A 12,128-nucleotide genomic window follows, 5' to 3' on the forward strand; every position below is an offset into this window, starting at 1 on the left:
GATCGAAAGTACTTTTTCGATTATTTATGGGTTTCAAAGATTCTTTCTACTCCACTAGGCAGAAAAACAGAGGTGTAATATACAGCATTTAGAATTCATAATCGTTAGCATTATTTCTCTGAACTCGACATCCTAAATAGCCAGCGTTTTCTAATTCCAGAGCTGAGTGTTTAGTAGTTTTGTAGGAAGTTCTACTGAATGCGGAGACCAAAGGGGTGCCTGCCTGCTTTGAGGGTTTTGTTGAGGCCGAGTGTGAACTCTGGGCGAGAGAGCGCATCTCAGCTCTTAGATCACACCCACTCAGGGTGTGCGTGTGTGTGTGTGCGCGCGGGTGCCTGCCCGCGTGTGTACGTGTGGGGAGGTGTGCACCAAAGGGGTGGGGTGAGGGGCGGCGAGGAGGGCTGTAGGTGAAGCGCGGGGAGAGGGAGGTCGCCCGCTTCGGCCTCTCCCCCAGGGGCCCTGCGGCTGGTCAGCGCTCCGGCTGCACCTCCTGGTGCGCGCCGCGGCGGCGCCACAGGCCCCTCGACCCTTTGACCACCGCCCTCCGACCGCGCGTCCGGCAGCCGGGACCGGTGATGGCGCGGGACTGACGGCAGTCTCCACCGGGACCCCTCTGTCCCGCCCGAGGCTCGCTGGGGCTGCGGCGCCGCCCTGAGCTGCATGTGGGGCGGGCGCGCCCGAGCCCAGAGCGAGCGGCCCTCGGCGCCCCCGAGGCGGTGCCTGGCCGCGCCAGAGTACGAGGAGGAGGAGCGGCGGGCCGGGCCAGGCTCCCCACGCGCCTCGGCCCCGGAGCACGGGCTCCCCGGAGGGGACTTGGGGCGTCCCAGCCCAGGAGGAGGGACCCGGAAGCAGAAGCGGAGCCGCGAGTCGAGCCCAGCCACTGCCCCCGCTGCCCGCCGGCGCCGGGTGGGGGTCCCGGCGGCTGGATGGGCAGCGGCGGCGCGGGCCGCGGGCGGCGATGGGCGAGGAGCAGAGCACGGTGAGCGGCGGCGGCGGGCCCCAGGAGTCGCAGACCCTGGCCGGTGGCACTGCGGGCCACCCTGAGCCCCCGAGGCCTCAGGGGGACAGCGCCCGGGCACCCCCGCTGCGCGCCGCCTCCGCCGAACCGAGCGGCGGTGGCTGCGGAAGCGACTGGGGCTGCGCGGACACCAGCGCCCCGGAGCCCGCGAGGAGCCTGGGGGCCCCGGGCTGGAGGAAGAGCCGAGCACCGGCGCAGCCTGCGGGACTGGCACTCACCGGGCCTCTCAACCCCCAGACCTTGCAACTGCAGTTGGAGCTGGAGGAGGAAGAGGAGGAAGCTGGGGATCGAAAAGAGGGAGGGGATGAACAGCAGGAGGCGCCCCCCGGCGAGGAGCTGGAGCCCAGGACCCGCGCGGGGGCCGCCGACGGACTGGTCCTGGACGTGCTGGGTCAGCGGCGCCCGCCCCTCGCCAAGAGACAAGTCTTTTGCTCCGTGTACTGCGTGGAGAGCGACCTGCCCGAGGCCCCCGCCTCGGAGCAGCTCTCGCCGCCCGCGTCGCCACCTGGGGCTCCGCCAGTGCTGAACCCTCCCAGCACCCGCTCTTCCTTCCCCAGCCCCCGACTGTCCCTCCCAACGGATTCCCTCTCCCCCGACGGCGGCAGCATCGAGCTGGAGTTCTACCTGGCGCCCGAGCCGTTCTCCATGCCCAGCCTGTTGGGAGCTCCACCCTACTCTGGCCTGGGCGGTGTAGGGGATCCCTATGCGCCCCTCATGGTGCTGATGTGCCGGGTGTGCCTGGAAGACAAGCCCATCAAGCCCCTGCCTTGCTGCAAGAAGGCCGTGTGCGAGGAGTGCCTCAAAGTCTACCTGAGCGCCCAGGTAACTTCACCCCCTTCTCTTCCCATTTATCATTCCAAATCACTGGCGAGGAGGTCCTGCTCTCAATCTGATCTCCCTGCTCGCACGAAGAGGTGACGGACACACTTACTGAGGATCTCTGTTAGTTTCTCACGTCTCGATTGTTATTTAAGTGCCTTTTGACCTCACTGGTTGACTTAACTGGAATTTAACTTTGCTGTGAACTTCAGGCTATGGTTGGCAGGTGTAGAAGGCACAAGATACAAGTCTTTGCCCTCCTCTTATTTCTTATACAGGATTGCAAGCACGAGCTTGCTCAAAGGAGGAGAGCAAGAGACTGCCTCATCGGCCTGGTATCCCAGAAACTAACAAGCAGTGGGCATAGAATAAATATTTATGGAGCTGGTGGAGAAAAGAATTGGAACAAATATTTTAGACCCACGATACATGAATTTGTAATTTTGCTTCATTTATATATTCCAGAAAAGCGTGAATGTTTAACAAAATTTATCCCTTGGCCTTTGCCTACTTTTCAGTTTCCTTTTTCCACAGTAAAGTTGAAGTACTTTTTTTTCACTGAGGTTTTAAGCCAGCGCTCTTTAAGAGGGAAGCAAAACAGAAAGAGCAAAACAAAGCAAAGAGAGGCTAAGAGGTTTCTCAAAACAAGTACTGGTGAAACTTTCGTCCTCTGCTTTTATTTGAAAACTTGGTTTTTTTCTTGGAAAGCTGGAGAGTGCACCAGACCAGCTTTCCTTCACTGAGGGTGAATGCGTTCTTCCAGCAGTTCTCAATCTGTGATGTGTCTGCCAGTGTTTTGCACAATCCTGAATGCCCTTTGATCCTGTGTCCAATTGTCCTAGGCCTATTCATCTTTCAAAACCCTGTGTGTTCAGGTGCCAACTCTTCTGTGAAGCGTTGCTTCACCCTCCAAGTCACTGCTTATATACTTTCACAGTATCTTACATGCACTGAAGTTGTTTCTTTCGTGTCTGCTTATCTTGTTAGACTGTCTGGACAATGTCTGAGAGTCCCATATGTGGTAGCTTCATGTTGAGTCCCTTGCACATCATAGTGTTTTTAATAACATTGGCCGGCGCAAACTGAACAGGGCTCCATACCATGTGATTCCTCTGTTTTTTGTGTCTAACTCATGCTTGGGTCTAGACTGAAAGTGTATACAGTCCCTAACTGAAAATGCAAACAGACACTTATAACGGTATGTTACATAAACAGTAAGTTGGCTGAAATAGTGGAGATTATTGAAAAGCCTCTGAGAGACTGTTGTTTCTTTCATGCGTTATCTACAGAGATTCTTAAAAACAGGAGGAATGTCTGCTGCTGGTTGTGGTAGTTTCTGTACCATCATCCTCAAACAGATTTCGCTGCCCTGTGATGGGATTCAGACATTTCCAAAACATAAGCCTGGCTCCAGGGAAGTCACTGTGAGAGCAGATGTGTACAAAAGAACAATACAAGGTAGCATGGGATGAGATGTCAATAGAGTAACAATTCCAGATAGCACTTCCTGTTAAATGCTGGATACACGTACCAGAAATTCAAGGGAGGTAGTCATTGTGGCTTGGGGCACTTTAACTAGCAGTTTGATTTCCTTATGGTGGGCCCTTTCCCCAAAGCAGTTTTCTTTTTCTTTATTAAATCTCATAAGTTAGTTTCAGGAAGTTTTAGTAATGGTGGTAGGGAGACAGAGGGAGATAGTCAAGTGGTCATTGCAGTGTACAGTACAACCACTAAAAACTACTGTACAGTGACACGGTATCTGAAGCTTGTCTGCAGCATTTCTGATTGTATGTATGTTCCTAACCTTCTTCCAAAGTATTTGCTGGGACTTTCAATAAAGAATAATATACATTATTGGCCGGGTGTGGTGGCTCACGCCTGTAATCCCAGCACTTTGGGAGGCTGAGGTAGGTGGATTACCTGAGGAGTTCAAGACCAGCCTGACCAATATGGTGAAACCCTGTCTCTACTAAAAATACAAAATTAACTGGGCATGGTGACGTGGTGACGCATACGTGTAATCCCAGCTACTTGGAAGGCTGAGGCAGGAGAATTGCTTGAACCCGGGAGGCAGAGGTTGCAGTGAGCCAGGATCACACCATTGCACTCCAGCCTGGTGACAGAGCGAAACTCCATCTCAAAAAATAAATAAATAAATAAATAAAATAATAATAATAATATACATTATTTAAAATAATAAACAGCAACAAAAAGATGAGTCATAGATACCGGGCATGCTTTCACCTCAGGGCTTTTGTACTTGGTTTTACCTGTTCCAGGAAGGTTCCCTCCATGGCCGTCTTATCTGCTCACTGTACTCCTTTTCAGGGCTATATTCAAACGTCATCCCCTGTGACTTTCACTGACCAGCCCACACGCTCTCTTTTTTCCTGCTTTTCATTTTCTCCATAGCACTAACATACTCTGTCTTACACTTCATTAAGTCACGACAGAAGTTTTCACATGATTTGTACACTTCTGTATCTTTAGCATCTATAGCGTTGTCTGGTCTATAACAGATGGGCAGCCAGAACTTACTGAATTTATGAAAGGCCTGAGATTGCCCCAGAAACCAAGGCTAGGAAGTGGTGTTCCGCATTGGCACTAAATTCTGTTCTGAGCTTCTTGATATTTAAGACAAAAGACAAAGGCTTAAAGTGGACAAAAGTAACAGGTTTGCTAAGTTTGTAATTAAACTTAGAATTAAAGAGCTTAGATAAACTTGTAGCTTATACATAAAATAGCCTTTTTCAGTGAGTGAAAATACAGGATTGTGGTTGTAATATTTTTGATCTATGGCAATTCTATGGTCCCTTCTACTCAAAGGTTGTGTTTCTCTGTCACTTAACCTCTCTATGCCTTAATTTCCTCCTCAATGAAATATAATTGCAGACAATCTGTAATAACCCACCAGTTCCAAAGCAAAACAAAATCAAACTGCATGGTTATTTTTCTGTCCTACTGAACCACATCAAAAGGGCATAGTGAGTGCTTTCTTTCTCATCTTAAAAGTTCTCTTAGGTTTGACAGAAGCAAATGTGTCAAGCCTAAACTTTCAAGGTTCTTAAAACCTTTACAAAAAATGATGTATTTGAGATAAAGAGCTATTAGCGACTTTTTTCCCACCATTTCTTTTAGTTTGTGCCACATAGTGCATTATTTAACATCATTTAAGAAAATAAAAGAGTCCCTATTAAACATTTCATGCCAACATTAAAATGCATATTAAATGTGAGTTGGACTATTGCCTGGTTAAATGAATATTTTTCTAAAAGGAGATGCAGAGTTCTTTGAAAGAAGATACGAACTTGGAAGACAGGAATGTGGATTTTTAGACAGTATGTTTTCACCAGTGCCATGGACTAATCTGTGACAAAGGCCAATTGGTAGGTGTCATCAATATTTCAATATAGACATAGCAAATTAGATGGTGACTTAAGTACCTCTATGCTGTGTATAAAATTGTAGTTTTATTTTTCAAAACGTAGTTCTTCTCCAGTTATTGCCATGACTGTGGCTAGGGAGCCCTTCTTAGTGGAATAACTTTACAGTGCAGTGGGTGTCATCCGATTTCTGATTGTCATGGTGAAGGGGTGGACTAATAGATTATAAATCTTTAGCACCACAGTAGATGTTGATTTAGAAGCTGTAGAGCTCCAGGACAGAGATAGTTCTATTATTGATATTATATTGCTCATGTACATAAATCGCTGGCACATTCATTTCAGAAGTACATTTCCCAGTGACCTGTGTATGCATGTGTGAATATGGCTAAAGCATGTAGTCCCAGGGATGCCTGCAATATCCTGCAGGTCTCTTAACCCTTCTCAGTATTGGTCTTCTCAGCTGGCTTGGTCTTTACCACATTTTCCTAGGAGGAAATATTTTCTGTTGCCTTCTTTGTTTCATAGAATGATGCTATGTTCATTTCAGAAATCCTCCACAGATAATCTTTCTTTTATGATTTGGTTTAGAGAGAAAAATCTGTCATAAATATGAAATATTAATATTTAGTATTTTAGATGAAGAAAGGACGAGAAATGAGGATGCCAAAGGGCTTGCTAAAGGTGACAGCTGTTGTGGATTCCACCACTCTGCCTAAAAGTGCTAGAGATTGGCAGACGCATATAACATGGAATGTATACACCTGTCCAATGAGTATTAATAGATACAAGCAACACATTTCTTCTACAGATTGTGAACAAAACAGCTGCTAGATGATAAAGTCCTAAAATGACTGTCTACTGTAGTCACCCTAGAATCAGTGACCCAGAGGTGAAAGCTTATATATCCTATTATTAAATTATGAGTCATCCAAATCTTCATGGGTAAAAGTGTAACATAGATTCTTTTTTTTTTTTTTTTCTTTGAGACAGAGTCTTGCTCTTGTCCCCCAGGCTGGAGTGCAATGTCTTGATCTCGGCTCACTGCAACCTTTGCCTCCCGGGTTCAAGCGATTCTCCTGCTTCAACCTCCCGAGTAGCTGGGATTACAGGTGCATGCCACCAAGCCCAGCTAATTTTTTGTATTTTTAGCAGAGACAGGGTTTCACCATGTTGGCCAGGCTGGTCTCGAACTCCTGACCTCAGGTGATCCACCTGCCTTGGACTCCCAAAGTGCTCGGGGATTACAGGCATGAGCCACTGATCCTGGCCCCATAAATTCATTTCCTTTAAACCTTAAAGCACCCTGCATATTTTTAGAAACCATCATGTTCAGTGTTGAGTTTGAATGCAGTTGTCTTCACACAGGTGAATTTATAGAACCTGTCATGCCCGTCATGGTTTTGGTAGTCCTGAAAATGTAAAGAATAATACGAGACTGAAATTCGTTGAAGTCACTCTAAAAATTTGAAAAGTGGGAATTAAGGCATATTTAAACTTATCCTTCTGTGTGCAAAATGTGTGTGTGTGTGTGTGTGTGTGTGTCTGGGGGTGTAGTAACATTTGCTTTCATGCCTTACTCATTCCATTATTTTCCTCCACTCTCTACATCATTGCTCTTTAATAATTTTTCTTTTTTCTTTCCCTTGTTCTTTTACTTTTTGAAATCTGATTTTAATTGCCATTTGATTTCTCTAGAGGAATCCTCTGTCAAATGCTAAGCCCTGGGGCCAGCAGAACTTTTTCCGAGGCATGTTGCATGGGTATTTCCTTTCTCTTTCAGTTGTCTGGAGATGAGACTACATAGAGGAACCTTGCATTGCGTTCCACTGCCTAAAATATCTCAAATAACATTACAAGTACTACTGACCTAAGGCATCAGCTGATACCTTTAGAGTGTGATTTTTCCCTCCTAGAGTAGAGCTCAGCTTTTATACCTGAAGGCTCTTCCTTAACTCCTGATACAAAAGACATAAAAAAGAGATCATTAGAATTTAAACTCTCAGTTTTTTATTACGGGTTTGTGATGGACAAGGTAGGCATACCTGAGCGGTAATTTCTTATAATTTTTCACTTATCAGTGTACTTTTTGTGCATTTAACAAGCATTTATTGGGCTACCTGTATGACAAGCACCATGAGATACTCTATAAATGTGTTAAATGTTCTAAAGGAACCATCTTATAGCCTTGTTGGCAGTATTTTTCCCAGCTTTATCTGATGGCATAAATAAACTTTTTTAAAAAAAAGTTACCAGACAGCTATGGATCTTCTTTCTCTCTGGGAGATTTTTATTAAGCCAGTTCTGGGACACCAGCTATCTTTTTATTAATCTTACTACTCCTTCTGTTATGTTTAATCCAAAGTTATAAATCTGTTACTCATTTCTTAATATAAATATTTCTCAACTATTTTTGATTGCTGAAAATATATTAGTAAATATAAAGATGTATGTATTTTGTTCATTTCAAAATATTTTCTGCCTTTATTTAAAAGAAAACACAGTTTTGCTCAGTTTGTTTTGGATCATTCATGACATACTTAAAATATTTATTTTTTTCAAATTCAGTTTGTCAGAAGGGTTTTACATTATAAACAAAATGAAACTTCCCAAATTGAAGTTTTGCTTTAAAACTTCAATGTGTGTGGGAGAATGGCTCCTGGTTTATATCGTTCTCTATCAACTTTATCACTACTATTTGCCCCACCAATTTTTGGATAATTGCACTTGAATTTGTAAGTTTTTACAAACAGTAAGAAAAACCATTTATTGGACATCTATCTTGTAAACATTCTTACATGTATTTTCATTTAATTTTAATTCATTTACATATTAAATACTTATTACATATAAGGCACTGTTTTAGGCTCCGGGGATACAAGAAACTAAAACATTTAAAGCTCCTGACCTCATGGAATTATATGCTAGGCTGTGGAGATGGACAATGAGATAAGTAAATTATTTAGCATATTAGGAGATAATAAGGGCTATGGAGAAGGAGAAATAAGGGAAAGGTGATATTGGGGAGGGATTTTCCTTGACAACTTTATAGTTTTGGGGGGAGACGTCAGGGAGGATATGTTTTAGGAAGGGACTTTTGAGAAGAGATCTTCGTGATGCAAATGAAGGAACAAACCATGAATATATCTAATAGAATTATAAGGTGTAAAGTTCCAAAGGTAGGGGCATACTTGCGAGTTTCCAGGAATTATAAGGAGATCTGCATGGCTGAAGCATAGAGAATGAAGTGGGCAGTGCTAAAAAGAATACAGCAGAAGGAGTGGGGAAAGCTGGTCGGGCAGGGATTAAGCCCATCAAGTATCTTCATTTCCCTAAAGTAAGATCTTGTAAGAAGATACTGAGCAAAAGACTAACCAAATATGCCTTTCCCTTTAAAAGAGATTACTCCATCTCTTTGTGGAAAATATACTGTAGGAGTCAAGACTGGAAGTAAAAAGATCAGTTAGAAGACTATGGAATAAATCAAAGGAGAGACAATACAATTCAGACTAGAGTGATACAGGCGAACGTGGTTTGAACTGGTGGAATTTGGAATATATTGTGAGGTTAGAACTGACAGAATGCCAGTGATTGCACGTGGGATGAGAGAAAAAGAGTCAAGCATGAGTCAGGTTCTGAGCCCAAGCAATTAGAAAACTGGGGTTGCCGTTTAATAAGATGAGGAATAGTGTAGGAGGACTAGGTTTAGGGAGAATGAGAAATTTGACATGCCGTTTAGACATTCATGAAGGGATGTTGAGTAGGCAGTTGGTGTCTGGCATTCAGAAGAGAGATCTAAGCAGAAGATATACATTTGAACGTAGATGGCATATAGATGGTATTTAATGACTGGATGAGGTCACCTGTGGAGTGTCACTAGCTAGAGAAGAAGGATAGGAGATTGAGTCCGAGCATTCCAGTGTTCACGAATATGGAGTCTGGGACATCAGAAAGAACAAGCAAAGAGTCTAAAAGGGAGTGAGCTAATTAGGCAAGAAGAGTACTGAGAGTACTTACCCAGAAGTCAAAGACAGTGTTTTAAAAGGGATAATGATCTGTGTCTAATGCTTCTGATAGTTCCAGCAGGATGAGGTTTGAAATTGACCGTCAGATTTCCCAACAAGGAGTTTATTGGTAACTGTGAGCCTAGTGCTGTTTTCATTGGCAGCCGTGAGATGGTTTTCAGGTTAGAGTGGGTTCAAGAGAACAGGAACAACTCTGTTTTTGTACTGCAGGTAGTAGAATGTTATATGAGGGAACTCAAGGTTAGAGAGATTAAATAACTTGCCCAAAATTTCAAAGCAAGGGAATGGCAAAGGTGGAAGTGAAATTCAGATGTTTGGCTCAAAACCTATGGCTTTTTTGCATTCTTTAAATTGATTATCTCATTTATAAGGTAAACCTGTCTTTTTCTTTTTCTTTTAAGTTGATACACATATTGTACAAAAAGCACAAGTCTTCCAATCCAAGAAGGAGAAGACACTTAATTACATGTTTTGAGGAAGTGAAAGGCTCCCATTCACGCTTAGATCTAGAGATTACAGCCAAACTCAGTCTCATCTTCATGTAAGGAAGTGAAGAGGAATTTGGCTTAGGAAAGCTATGATTTGATATGATTTACTGTTAAGTTTTTTTGTTTTGTTTTGTTTTGTTTGAGATGGAGTCTCACTCTGTCACCAGGGTGGAGCGCAGTGGCGTGATCTCGGCTCACTGAAACCTCCACCTCCCAGGCTCAAGCGATTCTCCTACCTCAGCCTTCGGAGTAATTGGGACTACAGGCGCGCGCCACCACGCTCAGCTAATTTTTGTATTTTTAGTAGAGACGGGGTTTCACCAGGTTGGCCAGTATGGTCTTGATCTCTTGACCTGGTGATCCTCCCGCCTCGGCCTCCTGAAGTGCTGAGATTACAGGCATGAGCCACGGGGCCTGGCCGATTTACTGTTGAGTTTTAATGGCAGCATACTCTCCTGTTTTCTTCCTAAGTTTCTGGTCATTCCTTTTGTTAGAACTTTCTTGTATTAATTACCATCTCTTAATGTTGCTGCCTGCGTGGTCCTGTGCTAAACCTCTTCTCTTCTCACTTTGTATACTGTTAGTGGGGCCATCTTACCCACTCTCATGGTTTCAACTAACACCTACCTGTTGTTGGTTCCCAAATCTTTATCTCTATCCCCAGTCAACAGTATTATATAGCCATCTCTCTCCTGAACAACTGTAGTGGATGTCCCATACATAGGCACCTTAAACTTCTCAAAACTAAACCCCCCTTTCCTCCCCTTCTTTGCCACGTGCTCAAAGCCTTGCTTCTTTTTTGAGATTCCGTTTCCAGTAATTGTACCCAGGTCAGAAACTTGGGGGTCATCACTGAGCTATTCTTTTCCCTTATCTCCCACATCTAATTAATCACCAGGTCCTTTCAATTCTACATCTTTAAAATATATCTGTACTCTCTACCGTTTTCTGTTTCTGCTGTCATTTCACTTGCTCAGCCTCTACCATTTCTCTCCTGGATTCTTATGAGAGTTTCCTACTTGGTCCCAGTGATGCTCTCTTGACTCTCTCCGACTTACTGTCCACACATATGCCGGAGGGTTCTTTATAAAATGCTGGACCAGTCTTGGCACTCACCTTCCTAGCCTTTCAACACCTGCTTCTTGCTAATAAATTAGAATTTAAACTTTATAACAATATCTTTATGTCCCTGTGCATTCTGACTCCTGTGTGTCCCTCCGAGATTTCTTTCTCAACTGTCCCACGACACCTATAGAGATATTAAATTTCTTCTTCTTTGAATGCTCCATGACTCTGAATTATGAGCCTTTGCCTTTAGTGACATGAAGTTTTGTCTTAGGGGAATCCTCTTTCTTTCCTTGCTGCCCTCTCTTTGCCCCATTCACACTCATTCTGCTAGTTCAGCTTAGACATTCTTCTGGGAGAATCTTCTTGACCCTCTGATTAAGCATCCTTCCTATATTCTTTGATAACCCTCTTTACCTAAGGTTATCAAACTATATAGGAATCTTCTATACAATTATTCTTGTTTCCCTGTATTTAAATCGCCTGTTTCCTGCTCTGTGGTTCCATTAGACTACAAAGCTTGATGCATGTAATTTTTTTCCCTAATTTCCTAACACTTTGTGTGTTATATAGACTCTATAAGTAGAGTGGATGTTTAAATTTATTCCACAAATAAATAATACAATAGAAGCTAATATTGTCAATATGTAAACTATTTGGATAGGCAAAGTGATATCTTTAAATGAAAATTTGAATATTTCATTTTCTTGTTTAAAAACCTGTAAGACCTCCTCATTGCTTCACATAGAGATTCCAACTCATAACACTGTGGGTAAGATTTGGCTTCTGCATCTTCTTCAGTCCCTTCTTCTGTCACTCCAGCTCTCCTCCCTCCAGAGTATTCTTCTCATGGTTAATTTCAGTTCACTGACTCAGTCTTCCTTATATCACCAGACTGAGTTAGTCCTGTTAAGGTTCTTAGAGTCCTTTTTCCTCTGCCACCACTGTATTTACCTCTTTTTATAATTAAATGGTATGTGATAATTTGATGTTTATTACGTCAATGCTCCCCCATTATTCTTTGAGCTACTTTCTTTTTTCTTTTTTCTTTTTTTTTTTTTTTTTTGAGACGGAGTCTCGCTCTGTCCTCCAGGCTGGAGTGCAGTGGCCGGATCTCAGCTCACTGCAAGCTTCGCCTCCCGGGTTTACGCCATTCTCCTGCCTCAGCCTCCCGAGTAGCTGGGACTACAGGCGCCCACCACCTCGCCCGGCTAGTTTTTTGTATTTTTTAGTAGAGATGGGGTTTCATCGTGTTAGCCAGGATGGTCTCGATCTTCTGACCTCGTGATCCGCCCGTCTCGGCCTCCCAAAGTGCTGGGATTACAGGCTT

At 43.9% G+C, this 12,128-nt stretch overlaps 1 protein-coding gene across 2 annotated transcripts in view; it reads left to right on the forward strand.

Moving 5' to 3' along the window:
• The first annotated feature begins 359 nt into the window (after positions 1–359).
• The window catches only part of RNF217 (ring finger protein 217), a 132,215-nt gene continuing 120,446 nt past the window's right edge, over positions 360–12,128 (forward strand). For both annotated transcript variants that reach the window (XM_001107488.5, XM_077999356.1), the window contains exon 1: positions 360–1,840. In XM_001107488.5, the coding sequence (XP_001107488.1) occupies positions 959–1,840 (882 nt within the window). In that variant the 5' untranslated portion in view covers positions 360–958. The remainder of the gene's footprint in view (positions 1,841–12,128) is intronic.

This window comes from Macaca mulatta, chromosome 4 (genome assembly GCF_049350105.2).
Source record: "Macaca mulatta isolate MMU2019108-1 chromosome 4, T2T-MMU8v2.0, whole genome shotgun sequence".
NCBI classification, from domain to species: Eukaryota; Metazoa; Chordata; class Mammalia; order Primates; family Cercopithecidae; genus Macaca; species Macaca mulatta.